Here is a 14,177-nt window from a genome sequence, read left to right on the forward strand (position 1 = left end):
ATGATTGCTCATCGCATAAATGAAATGAAAGTTTGTGAATATTTTTGAATCAATCTATGCACATTAATGAAATGAAAGAAGAATATTTTACATATAATATGGTTATTTACATTGAAAAATATAGATGAAAGATTTAACTATATGAATCAATCATTAATGAGTTAAGAATATGAAAAAACGATAGACAATTTTTTAAATATTTGTAATTTCTTTTATAATCATAGTCACAATAGATTATTATGTATTAATTTTTATTGAATTAGTGATAATAATATTACATATACAAATTTTTATTATATTATTTTAACTTCCTACAAATTTGAGTCGAGATCCGTCACTGTTCATGAGTTGCTTGAAGATAATCACAACATAAAAACCATGTCTAGGTCACACATTTTATTCATAATTTGACATAGAATTGATGTAACTAAGAGGCAAAGCCCATAAGACATCAATTTTATTTATGAGATAGCAATACGATGCATGATAGTGATCTAGATTTTGTCCTTGCTAAGAGAAGCAGCAACTCTTTTGATGACCTCATTTCCAAACTGTAACAGGGTAAGAGGATCAGGAGTGTCATCGTTTTGTTTCTCATATTCTAAAACCAACTTTGTCACACATCCCTTTTCCTTTGGAATAAATTGCATCACAAACTTGAAGCTGTCGTATTTTTTCAGCAGATCTCCCTCTATAACCTTGAAGGTTACCTTGTACTTTTCTCTGTCTATGTCTCCCACCACCTCCTTAGCCACACAATTATCTCCATCTGTTTTTATTCATAACACACAAAAAAATAGGAAAAAAAATTATCCTACATTATTTGATGACAATTTCATAAGTTTTATAAGAATAAAATAATCTTAACAAAAGTTAATTTTTATATTTTTTTAAAAAAGAAAGTAAATAATAAGAAAAATAGTATCAGATGCTTGTAAAAGAAAATGTTGTCAAAATACTGATGTCTAAAAAATTATTATAAAAATGCATATCTTATAGTTTTTTAAAAAATTTGAAGGCTTAAATATACATTTGATCCTTATTCTTGTTGTTTTTATTCAATTTGATCTTCATTTTTGTTGTGTTTAATTAGGTTCTCATTTTCGTCAAATTTTGGTCAATTTGGTCATTTTGACTAACGGTATTTAAATAGTTAACGTTTTTGAATAATACATGTCACGTGTCAACTTCTAGTTTTTTTTTATTTAAAAAAAAATTAATTTCAAAAAAATTGTCCACGTGTCAAGTCATAATTGTGTCACGTCGTGTCAATGCTAGTGGCACGTGTAAGTTTGTGTTTGTATTATTTCTTTTTGTTCATTTTAGTTCCGATATTAATTATTTTTGTTTAATTCAGTCCCTATATTCGTTATTTTTGTTTAATTTAGTCTCAATTTTAAACACAATCACAAACTGACACTTCGCACTGACATTGACACGTGACACAATTGTGACTTGACACGTAGACAATTTTTTTAAAATTAAAAAAAATTAAAAAAATCAAGAACTGACACGTAACATGTACTATTCAAAAAACGTTAAATATTTAAACACCGTTAGTGAAAATGACAAAATTGACCAAAATTTGACAAAAATAAAACTTAATTGAACACAAAACGAAAATGGTGACCAAATTAAATAAAAACAACAAAATAGAGACCAAATATATATTTAAGCCAAATTTAAACATATGTCGTAGAAATGCAAAAGAGTTTTGTTGATAAAACTTACCATGTACATAATTCCAAGAGATGATGGATCCTTCGGTGCCCCATTCACCTTCATTGATGGCAATGGATCGTACCTTGCTGGGAAACACTTTGGCAATAGAATATGTTTTGTTGCAGAAAACATCAAATACCTGCTCAGGAGCAACTGCAACATAAACATTAGTTTCCAACTTCTGAACTTGAGAGTTTGCCATCTTTCCTTATAACTCCTTACAAGGTATGCATAATGAGTGAACAATGCAGTTCTATTTATACTTGTGAAAAAAAAAGTTGGTGACACAAATGGAAATTATAATGATATCCAAACAAAGTTTAATGACTGTCTTAAGCATTTTCCTTAGAAGTGTTTTTAGACTTTTTTTTTTTCTTCTTTACATGTAAAAATCAAAAGCATTTTGGTAAATATTAACAAGCACAAAAAAATTGGTTATTAGATTAAACAAATTATATATATTTATTTTTAAAATTTAAAATTCAAAATACATCAAAATTGGAGAGAAAGTTAGGAATTTTAATTTCACGTCAATAACTAAAAACTTGACTCTAATTTTATTTAGATAATCTTTGTTTTAGTTCTTCTCTTTCTTACCAAATAAAACCAAAGTTTTGGTGATATCAAGAGAAGCACCATTTGCAAGGCATCTTCTTTTCTTTACAGAGCTGGTTTAGGACGAAGATGCTGCCAACAAAAGATCCCTACGTACTCACAAAGCATAAAGGAATTGATTATGAAATTATTTTCTACGAAAAACGATAAAAATAGGTTTAATTATGTTTTAATTTCTAAGTTTAGAAATAACAGTTACATCAATAAATTAATAAAAAAAATTAACAACATTCAATTGAAATTTTTTAATTTATTGAGTATTTAATATACTATTAAAAATTTATTAACAACTAAAGTTACCAAATTTATTTAAAATATAATTAAGCCAAAAAAAATTATATGCACTTTAAACTTCAATATACAATATATAATATTATCGTATTGGTATTTTAAATAAATATTACAAGTTTTATAAAATTTCGAGTCAGTTTAAATATTACATGTTTTACTTTAGATATAAATTGTCCAAGTTTTATAAATAGTCTAATTTTGAGTCTTTAGAGTCTAATTTAAAAAAAAAATAGTCTAAGTTTTATAAATATTACAATTTTAAATAATTTATTCATAATTTTATGTTTTTAGAATTTTTTTAAACTCTCTAAATTTATAAAAAAAAATCCGTGTATTGTTTTGTTGTTATATTGTAATGTTGAGAAAACATCAGATAAATAACATAGTATATAACAGAGGTGGCAATGTGGACTTGTCCCAACATGTGAGTCGGTCAAAAAAACGGGGGTGGGTTGAAATATTGAGTCCACTGTCTCACAAAAGTTTAACCCACATAATTTGCATAAAGAAATAAAAAATAAAAAACTTGTATTTGTGTATATTGGTTACTTACCTTATTGACTTTTGTATGATCCTTCCAAATTCTCGTATGAGTGAAACAGACAAGTGTTATATATTTTTTAAATGTGCATTTAAAGAATACATAATGTATTTTAAATTATGAATATGAATATAATTAAAATGTTGAAGTATTAATTAATATATAACTTTCCAAAGTCTTTATTTCATTTTGTGAACTTGTTAAAGTTTCTCCATTAATTAAATATTTAAAATTTTATCATAAGAATTAAAAAAAAAAGAAAAGGTCGACTTGTGGGTTCTCCCACATTTATGCATGATGAGCTAGACTTTTCATCTTATATTTTGAATGTGAAACAAATTAGTCTTGTGGAGCTACCTAAATCAAAAGTAAGTTTTTCATAAAAGCTAAGTTCTTATTACGAGTTTTATTTTTCTTCTTCTTTTGAGTGGCTTCTTAAGAAAAAAAGGTTGTTTGTGTAGAAATTAATGGTTTAAATAACTTGTATAGAGATGAGAGAACTTCTAAGAGTTCCAAAGCAAGTTTTTAAATTGTTGGCACACTATTTATTTTTAGTTAATGAGAAAATGATTATCTCTATTTCTCATAATGTGTGAATCGATTTACTCAAAACAATAAATGTGATTTAATAATAACAATTAAGGAACAAAAAAAGACTAAAAAATCATTTTGGTTCAGAGTGTATAAGTTCGTGAGAGTTTAAATTTTCCCAAATTCTAATTCTCTCAATGTGTAAAGAATGCAAATTTTCCAAATGTATAACTTAATGTCACACCGATTCTTGTAAAATACAATTTAGTGTTAGTTAACCTTTAAGTATTAAAGTTTATTGAAAAAACGTTTTATAAAATTTAACAATAAAATATAATTATTACATTTTTACCATTTAAAACTTAAATAAGAATTTTTGCTCTTTTAGTAAATCATATCACATCAATTTACTTTTTTATGACTATTTATCCGAAGAATAATTATATTTTAACTTATTTTTAATTTATCATTTCAACCACTTTTAGACTATCACATCACATTATTAAAATAAAAATAAAAATAAATAATTGAAGAATGATCGAACTAATTGGTTAAAAATTGATAAAATAAGAAGAGCAAAATGTTATCTTTATCTGAAAAAGAATTATCAGAAAAAAAATGGAAGAAACATTAAAAGATGTGTCCTAATGTAAAATCAAGTGAGTTCAAAGGAATAAAAATTATTTTATCGTTTTTTTTCACTTATTCTTTAATCTAGGTGCTCTTTCTTCTTTTATTTCTATTCTTTCTAACCAAATAAAACCAAAGTGTTTGGAGACATCAACACTTTCTTTCTTTTAGAGAATGTGGTTAGGACGAAGATGCTGCCAATAAATTATCTCTCCTCTCTATATATAGGGATTAATCTCATGAAATAAAATTTTAGGGAAGAAGAAAAGAAAACTATGGTATGCACTTTAATTTTCAATGTGTAAGTCCTTCTTTCTAGTTTTTAAATATTATTATATTGGGATTTTGTTTGATCTCTAGTTTTTAAATAAGAATTAGAAAATCTGTTTTATTTAGAGATAAATTCTAAATAGATAAAATAATTATAGATAAAAAATAAACATTTTTTCTTTATTTTATTCAAAATTTTATTTCTTTGAATCTACTTTGTTTATAAAATCTTAAGATTAAAGAAGGATTTGACAAATTTTTATATTGTCATAGTATACACCTGTTTAAGTCCGCATTTATTTAAGTTCGTATTCCACCTAAATCCGCATTTGAAAGAGAAAATTTCCGAATCGCAACCTGGATCGCAATTTTTGTGACTTTATTTTTAGAAAATGTTATTTCTTGAGTGCCTTTGCATTTCGTGTGTCCTTAACTACTCATCTTTCGCATTGAGGCAAATTGTTCTTTTTAGTAAATATATGATTTATTATATGACTCATAATATTTCATAATTATATCACCTCTAATATTTCATAAGTCTGCATCCCAATTAAGTCTATACCAAACTTTCCAGATCAAATGCAGATTTAAGAAAACATACAATGTATAACATTGATGAAGATAAAGAGTATAATAGGTACATGTAAGTTCTTAGTAAGTAGTTCAATCTCTATTAAGCCTTTTATTCTTTTTTTAGTGGTTTGTTAAGGAAAGATATAGAGATCAAGAACTTCTGACACTACAAGAAAAAATGATATTACCGACGACCAAAATTCGTCGGTAAATTAACATTATCGATGGTAGGAGAAATTTTTAACTTATTAACACACATTACATATGCATAAGAAGATTTAATTGTTAGAAGTGGGTTTTAAGCTTAACTCAACCCCACAAAACCAGCTTGTAAGGTGAGGTTTGCACCTCACTTATATTGTGAATTGACCTTATCTCTAGTCGATGTGAGACTTCCAACACACCTCCTCATGCCGAGACCCCCTCATGTCGAGGTATAAACATCTCGTGCGTGGGACAAAAAATTAGACCTCATGTCGAGGTATATACATCTCGTGCGTGGGACAAGAAATTAGAGGGTGGTCTGTTAGCGGCCCGATATCAGGTGGAACAGAATGTCCAAGAAAGTTCGCTAGGATAGGCTCTAACTTGGCTATGATACCATGTTAGAAGTGAGCTTTAAGCCTAACTCAACCCCCACAAAACCGGCTTGTAAGGTGAGGTTTGCACCTCACTTATATATTGTAAATTGACCTTATCTCTAATCGATGTGGGACTTCCAACATTAATATTCATATGATTCAATTTATTTAAACTATAATGTAGTTTTGTTCATTCATATGAAAAATTACATGAGATTTCATTTATATTAAACTACTTTTAGAGTGTGTTTCTTTAAAGAGATGGATTTGACAGAGAGTATGAGGATGAATTTGGATGAATATGGGTGGATTTGAGTGGATGATTTTGTGTTTCTTTAAAGAGATTTGAGGGTGGAAATGAGTGAATTTGGAGATGAAGTTTGTGAAAGTTTGTAAGTGATTTAATTTATATGATAGATAAAAAAAATTCAATAAATTAAAATTGTAAGATTACTATTTTACCCTTGTAATTAAAATTAATATATTATTAATATTATTATAATTATTTGTTATAATATATATATATATATATATATATATATATATATATATATATATATATATATAAACCATACACACACATGGATCGATTCACTAACCGATCCTCACTAACTCACACCACACACTGGAATTGATTCACTAACTCACATACACAACACCCTTTAACACATCCCACCCACGCACAACACTCATACACAAAGGATAGAATAGTAAACTCTACGTTCATCTTCACAAATCTTCGCAACTTTGGTGAGACGAGAAATTGAATGTATCTCACAAATTCATTGTCGCACTCACTCTCAAATTAGCAAAAATTAGCAAATTCGAACACCGTCCATTTCACCAAATCCATCCATTACACAAATCAGTTAAAAGAGAACACAACGTTAGAGTATATTTATTTTTATAATAGTTTATTTCAATTTTATGATGGGTTAATTTAATTCATATATTTTGTTCATCTTTAGATTCAAGCGACATGTAACATAACCTAAACTTCAGTGTTTATAGAGGTATATTGTAAGAAGGTTCACTTTGAATTTTTATTTTTTTAATAGAATAGTTTGAGAAACCCACTACCTAACTAAATAAAAGAAATATAGTCTAATTGAAATGTATATCAGGCTTAATACATACAAAACCTGTCGCCAACCAATAGAAGTTTAATTTACATTAAATTGAGCTGAGTTTAACCTACTCACCGAAAAACCAAAAAACCCTAATCCAATTTGTTTATGTTGAATTAGATTGTCAAATTATCCAAACCTTCCTTCTTCTCAACATTCATTTGGAAATCACAATTGAAGCTTGATATAGTCATAAATATGTTGTAAAGTTACATACTTAAACATAATCTGTTAAAAACAGATCTGTCTAATACTCTTAGCCACAAAGGGATATATGTTGATTAATGAGTTTTCACTTATTTAATGTGAATCTTGAAGGAGTCTTTAGGGTTTAAAACTCAATTAATCAATATCGCAGTTCTGGGTTAATGGACTGTTCAAATCAATCAAGAAAGATTAAGAGAGAGAATAAGGAATCAAGACACACAATTTATACTGGTTCGATTCAAGGCGAATCTACATCCAGTCTTCTCCTAAGTAACACACTTAGGAGGATTCCACTAAACAGAAAGTATCCAAGAATTACAAGCACGCCTATGTAATTCTAAACCCCCCCAAAATTCAAGAACTTGATTCACCAATCAAGAACTCCCCCTAGGAGCAATGCATCCTTGCAATTGCACCTAGGCCTACACTTCACACAATGAAGCATTGTAATTAGAAATACAATAAACAGAATCAAGAAACGAATACACCTATGTTGTGCAGATTTGACAAAAGGCTCCTTGATTCAAGCAAGACCCATCATGGTAGAGTTAACCATCAATCTTCTTGGATCTGCACTTGAGTGATCTTCCACAACTTTCAGAAACTCTGTGACTCTCAGGAGGAACTCTTTCAGATGGAAGATTGTGTGATCTGTCAGATTTCCCTCTGCTTTCTTTAACAAATTCTAAAGACAACTTTTATATAGAGTTTTCTGCTGTCACTAATTGATTAGCAAATTACCTAATCGATTATCGTGAGTATGTTTTCACTTCCTTTGTGCCATACTCACAGCTAATCCATTAGTTACAAAACTAATCATATGCAAGATTTCACATCAGGCCTAAAGATACCTTTGATAAAGAGAAGCTAGTTGCCTAATTCATATCCTAACTGGACCATGCTGTGTTTTACTCTTAGACCAATAGACATCATCAACAAATATTCTTCATTCATGGGTGAAGTAGCTCCCCCTTCCAACATAATCAACATCGATAACTACATGAATTTCTATGAAATTGTTTACACAAGGGTAACAGAGACTTACAAGTTTACAATTTTGGAAAATAACATGGATAAAAAGAGTCTCATTTCTCTAACTACAAGCATTATTTTAGTAGTTGTTATTACAAGTTCAAAATAAACATGTCAAAGTGAGCCAATCCGGCTCACACAGGTTGACTCACTATGAGTTGGGTTGAAAATGAGTGAACTCAACCCGACTCACTTTATGGTGAGCCATAAATTTTGTAATCCGGTTTAATCCACCACGGGTTGGTGGATTAAGTGGGTTAGCTTACCCACCTACTTAAAAAAAATATTTATTTACTTATTCTTTAGTATTTAAATATTTAAATAAATTTTTAAGTAACCCATGAGATGACAATCATAGTAAAATCAAACTAAACATTTTTGTCATGTTAATTTAGAAAAAAATATTTATAAGACGATTGCTTGAGTAATTTACTATAAAGATTATAGTTAAAGATTAAAGTATCAACATACGTAACTTGACAATCAAATTAATTAAACATTCAATGTATTCAAATATTATTGAACAACATTCTAGCATTTAAAAATATGAAAGTGTGAATAATTTCTTAAAACAATTAAAAAAAATTGTAAAAAAATATTAGTGGGTTAAGTGGGCCAACCCACCTTCAACCCGGGTCGTACCCGTTTAACCAGTAAATTAAGTAAGTCGGGTTGAGTTCAACCCACTTTTGAAAAAATTGAATTTTTCTTAATCCAACCCGACTCGAACACATGGTGAGCCGGATTAGCTCACGGGTTGAAACCCATTTTGACATCTCTAGTTCAAAATATAGCTTACTATTAATTTATAAAGACAATATAAAAGGTAAGAGTATGACTTTAAATTGAAGATAATATGATAAGTCATATGCAATTACTTCAATACCATATGTGTTACAAGAACACAGCACACAAATAATACAACATAGGTACCCACTTAGGTGTGGTTTATTAAGTTTTCAACATATATAATTGATGCATAAGAAAGGTGAAGTATGATCCATAAAGCATCAATTTTTATTTCCCAACATAGGACATAAGAGAGACATTGATTTAGTTGTGGTTGTTGGTAAAGTATTCATCAATCTTTTTGGTCTCGTCAACTGTAAGTTGCAACATGGTACGAGGGTCATGAATGCTGTCATTTTGTTTCTCATATTCCACAGCCCAATTCACAACACTTCCTCCCTTTTCCTTTGGAGTAGCTTGCATTATGAACTTGAAGCTCTTGTAATGTTCCATCACATCTCCCTCTATAACCTTAAAGCTCATCTTATACTTTTCCTTGTCAATGTCTTCGACAATCTCTTTCGCCACTCTGGTTTTTCCCTCTGTTCAAAATGGAACATCACAGTGAAACCATTTCTTTTATAATCGAAGAATGATTAAAAAGATAGAAAATTTATTAATATATATAATAATGTGAGTTGTTTTGCTTGTTGTTGTCTATATTTTGAATTGATTGCACAGAAAATTCACATTGAAGTAATATATGTTTGCATAGAACTCTGAGAGAACACTGTGCATTAGTGTTAAAGTCAAGTTTGATAGGCTTAAACCTTTCAAAACCTTAGTTGTTTGGTCGATTAAAGACAAATTAAAGAAGTTGAAGGTTGAGTCGTTTCGGGCCGAAAGTTAAGTCGAATTTAGTCAAGTCAAAGATTGAATCGGGTCGAGTCGGATCACAGGTCAAGCCTAGGTTGAGCCGGGTTTGTCTAAGTTGAAAGTCAAGTTTATCTGATTGGACAAAAGGTCAAGTCAGGTCGAAGTTTGAGCCGTTCCAGCTAGACCGGCTTGGAGTCAGACCAAAGGTCGACTTTAACCAAAAGTCAAGACGAATTATATTGAATTGAAAGTCGAGTTAAATTATTTTAGACTCAAAGGTAAAGTTGAGTTCGTCATAGAAATAAAAATTAAATTGCTTTATCCAAATAAGAAAATTAAAATTTAAAATATTTCAATTGATACATCCAAACTAATTATTTAATAAATGAAAAGAATTCAATTACAAATAATTCAATTACTTGGTATTTTAATCTCTTGGAATTGTTGAAATTTTTTGTCCAAATACAAAGTTATTATAACTAGATAAATCTTTTAAAATAGAATTATTAGAAAAACACAACATCAATAACACGAGTCTAATTTAAATAAGGATTAATATCATTTTTAATTCAAAATTTAAAATAATAAATTTATGAATTTTCACTTTTATATATTATTAAAGTTCTCCACTTTTATTTTTTTTAGCCGAAGTAAAATTTAACTCACTTAAATTCTTAACAGAATTTAACATAAGTTAATCCTGGAGTAACTTAATCCTTGAGTAAAGAGTTAATTGTGTATAAAAAGACGTGGAGGATGATAAGATGAAGGATATAAAAAGAGAATTAATAGGTTTTGTTTGCAGTAATTATGTTAATATGCGTTCCAGTGTAGTGAGTTTTGGAGAGATCTGGTATGTATGTTCGGTGTGCCTAACACAAAAACGTGGAGCGGTGTGTTCGGTTTGCAGCAGGAAACAAGAATACGTGTAGCAGTGGAAATTAATTAGGTTTGCTGGAAAATTCAGCGCTTGTCGCCAAAGAAAAATTTTAAAAATGTTTCGATTGAATTCTGATGGCTGGATTGTTGTCGATTATCATATATTCAATATTATTATCTATATATTTAATAGGTTAAAATATTTTTTTTTCCAATTTTTTTAAGTTTTGTCAAATAAATTATAATTTTGGTTTTGTGTTCAAATAGGTCTTAATTTTTATCAATTTTGTTTAATTAGGTCTTTTTTACTAACACTGTTTAAATTATTAACGGCCATGAACAATAATTGCCACATGTCACTTTATGATTCTTTTGAATTTTTATTTTTTTATATATTTTTTTAAATTTTTATTTTTTAAAATTTTTTTAAATATCCACGTGTCAACCCAGTAACGTGTCACGTGTCAAAGTCAATGTTTTATATTCAATTTGGTCCCTATATTTATTATTTTTGTTCAATTTAGTCCTAGTTTTTATTAACATTGAATCAAATTGGAACCAAATTTAATTTTTATATCAAAGTTATAATGATTTGAATTTTAATATATTATATAAAAATATTTAATAAAAAAAAGTGAATTTTAATATAAAAATTAAATTTTGTTCTAATTTGGAGAGGGACCAATTTGGTTTATGTTAACAAAAATTATGACTAAATTAAACAAAAATAACAAATATAAGAACCAAATTGAACATAAAACATTGACTTTGACATGTGACACACTCTTAGGTTGATACGTGAACATTTAATTTTTTTTTAAAAGAATAAAAAACGATAAAAATAAAATAAAAAAGCCACAAAGTGACACGTGACAGTTACTGTTTATGACCATTAATGATTTAAACGGTGTTAGTAAAAAAAACTCAATTGAACAAAATTGCCGAAAATTAGAACCTATTTGAACACAATCAAAATTAGGACTTATTTGACAAAACTTGACAAAAAATTAGGATAAAAAAAGTATTTTAACCTATTTAATATTATTATGTATTTAAGATATTGTTGGATGTTATATTTAAATCGTCTTGACTTCTTAGTGAAATTAAAGGTTGCAGTAACTTTTGTAGGAATGACTAAAAGTTGATTCTGGAATGAGGTAATGAATTTTAACGTTGTAGCTAGCAGAATTTGTAGCTGACAGATTTGGTTCTTTCTCCTCATTCAAGAGACCATGTTTAAAGGAATTTTGAATTGTATGAGATGAGAATGTTTGATTTTGAAGTTGAAGTTTGAGTACATACCGTGAAAATAAGTCCAGGTGATGACGGATTTGTCAGTGCCCCATTGACCTTGTTGAATATCAACAGATTGCACCAATTCAGGAAAAATGTTGGCAATAACGTATGTTTTGTTGCAGAAAACATCATAGAACTTGTCAGCAGAAGCCTTGATATGAACCTCAGTTTCCTCCTTTTGAAGTTGAGAGTATGCCATATTTTCTTAGTGCTTGCTATGTAAAATCTGCGTTGAGTGCAGTTATATATACGTGTTCGGACTAATGGGAATTTGTAGGGTTTTTTTTTTCATAGTAGGCAAATATGCCTATTTTATTACGAAAATAGCATATTTTTAAAAAATTATGAAAGTAGACAAATCGTGTTGTCTTCACACATTTTTAAATGAAGAAATCGTCCATTCCTATTACGTTTTTTTTGGATGGTCAAACAGTCAAATGAAAAAATCGTGTTGGAATACACGATTTTGGACCTAAAATCGTGTTGGGAAAAGATATTTTTTCTTAGTAATCTATTAGTAATCGATTACGATGTATTGTAATCGATTACTGATATATATTTTGTAATTCTGGGTTCCTGTAATCGATTACACATATTTGGTAATCGATTACAAAGCAAAAACATCTTATCTCCACATAATTTTAGGTCCAAAAACGTGTATTCAACACAATTTCTTCATTTGACTATTTAACCATCTAAAATCAAAGAAAATATTAGGAGGATGAACAATTTCTTCATTAAAAATCGTATAAACAACACTATTTACCTACTTTCGTAATTTTTTAAAAATTTGTCTATTTTTATAATAGGACAATAATACTTTAATCCACTTTTTTAACCCACTTTTAACCCACTACTTCAATTACCATTAAATCATCACATCACATCATTAAAAAGAATCAAAATAGATGATCTAATGATAATTGAAATACTAAGTTAAAAATGGATAAAAAAAAAGATTAAAATATCATTTTCCTTTCATAATAAAATAGGCAGATTTGCCTATGAAAAAAAAAAACCGAATTTGTCATTCATTGTATTGTAAAAAAGTCAAAAAGAGAGTTTGTTGGCATGATTAATTAATGGTGTATTATGCTTTGATAGCATCTTAAAGTGCATTGTTAGGCGAATACGTGGCTAAGCATCTTTTACTTTTCATATTTGGTTTATGATAATACAAGTGCTCGCAATAATAGACTCTCGGGTTCATCACAAGCCAGAACAAGAGTAATATATTTCTGATATAAAACTCTTGGAATATAGCCTTTTACCACAAATGCGTCCTTCATATATATATATATAGAATAATTATCTATATTATCAAGTTAAATTTTAGTTTTATAGCATGATAATTGTTTATGTTAGATTTTATTAAAATTGAATAAAAATAATAATTTTTTTATTAACAAAGAATAATATAATCATAATAAAAAAGTAATTAAATAATTCATTAATGTTAACTTATAAGCAAAATCTTATTTATGATTGTAAAATTTATATATATATATATATATATATATAAGTTTATAAATTCACGTCACCCTCTCTTTTTTGAGGATCACAAGTTGTTTTACATTTTGATTTTCTGATTTTGATTGATCTTTATTTTGTTAGAGTTACTAAGCAAGTGTATCAATGTGTACTGGTTTATTTTTTTATAAGGGTTAGAATATTTCTTAAATGTTCTTTTTAATTTAAATTTATTTTTTGTTAATAAAAAAAAGAAAAAAAGATTTAAGTTAGGGTAACATATATTTTTAGTTACTTCTATTTTTAATATTTAAATAAATATTTGGTTGGCTTTATATTCTATAATTTTTTTTATTAATTTAGTTCCCGGTATTAAAATAATGAATTTTTGTTAAGGTAAAATTTCTTACTATTAACACAAATAACATATAACACAAACGTGCTCAGTTCACTCCTACTAATTACTGATGCACTTTATTATTAATATTTTTTTATTGGTAAAAAATATATTAATAATAGAACATTTAAAGTACCCTTTTAAAAAGAATATATGCAAACTCTTTTAGAAAAACAAAATCTAGTTTTATATAACAAAATTTTGGTGTTCGATCGGTATCAAATTCCCCAAAAAAAAAATATAATGTGCTTTGTCATTGTAATCAGAATGAATATTGTATTAATGGAGTTATTACTTCACTTATGCGCTTTATTATAATGATGCAATTGAGGGGTAATTAATTGTTAGGCCCCATAATTTACATCAATTGATATTTCTTATACAGCAACAACATAACATATATGAGCTTT

At 27.9% G+C, this 14,177-nt stretch overlaps 2 protein-coding genes across 2 annotated transcripts; both read right to left on the reverse strand.

Annotated features, from left to right (window-relative positions):
* Nucleotides 1-364: 364 nt before the first annotated feature.
* Nucleotides 365-1,950, reverse strand: LOC114165132 (MLP-like protein 34). Its single transcript, XM_028049800.1, has 2 exons — nucleotides 1,732-1,950; nucleotides 365-769 (listed from the first exon to the last, which is right to left on the reverse strand). Exons 1-2 carry the CDS (start codon nucleotides 1,922-1,924, stop codon nucleotides 495-497), a joined length of 468 nt encoding a protein of 155 aa, XP_027905601.1. The 5' UTR covers nucleotides 1,925-1,950; the 3' UTR covers nucleotides 365-494.
* Nucleotides 1,951-8,965: 7,015 nt separating this feature from the next.
* On the reverse strand, nucleotides 8,966-12,206 carry LOC114165113 (MLP-like protein 34). Its single transcript, XM_028049782.1, has 2 exons — nucleotides 11,907-12,206; nucleotides 8,966-9,451 (listed from the first exon to the last, which is right to left on the reverse strand). Exons 1-2 carry the CDS (start codon nucleotides 12,097-12,099, stop codon nucleotides 9,174-9,176), a joined length of 471 nt encoding a protein of 156 aa, XP_027905583.1. The 5' UTR covers nucleotides 12,100-12,206; the 3' UTR covers nucleotides 8,966-9,173.
* Between the last annotated feature and the right edge of the window lie 1,971 nt (nucleotides 12,207-14,177).

Source organism: Vigna unguiculata, chromosome 1 (assembly GCF_004118075.2).
Source record: "Vigna unguiculata cultivar IT97K-499-35 chromosome 1, ASM411807v1, whole genome shotgun sequence".
NCBI lineage: Eukaryota > Viridiplantae > Streptophyta > Magnoliopsida > Fabales > Fabaceae > Vigna > Vigna unguiculata.

Coding starts and splice junctions, on each gene's coding strand:
- LOC114165132 (XM_028049800.1), bottom strand. CDS start 1,924: ATGGCAAACTCTCAAGTTCAGAAGTTGGAAACTAATGTTTATGTTGCA. Junction 770..1,731: donor CTCTTGGAATTATGTACATG/GTAAGTTTTATC, acceptor GAATAAAAACAG/ATGGAGATAATTGTGTGGCT.
- LOC114165113 (XM_028049782.1), bottom strand. CDS start 12,099: ATGGCATACTCTCAACTTCAAAAGGAGGAAACTGAGGTTCATATCAAG. Junction 9,452..11,906: donor CACCTGGACTTATTTTCACG/GTATGTACTCAA, acceptor CATTTTGAACAG/AGGGAAAAACCAGAGTGGCG.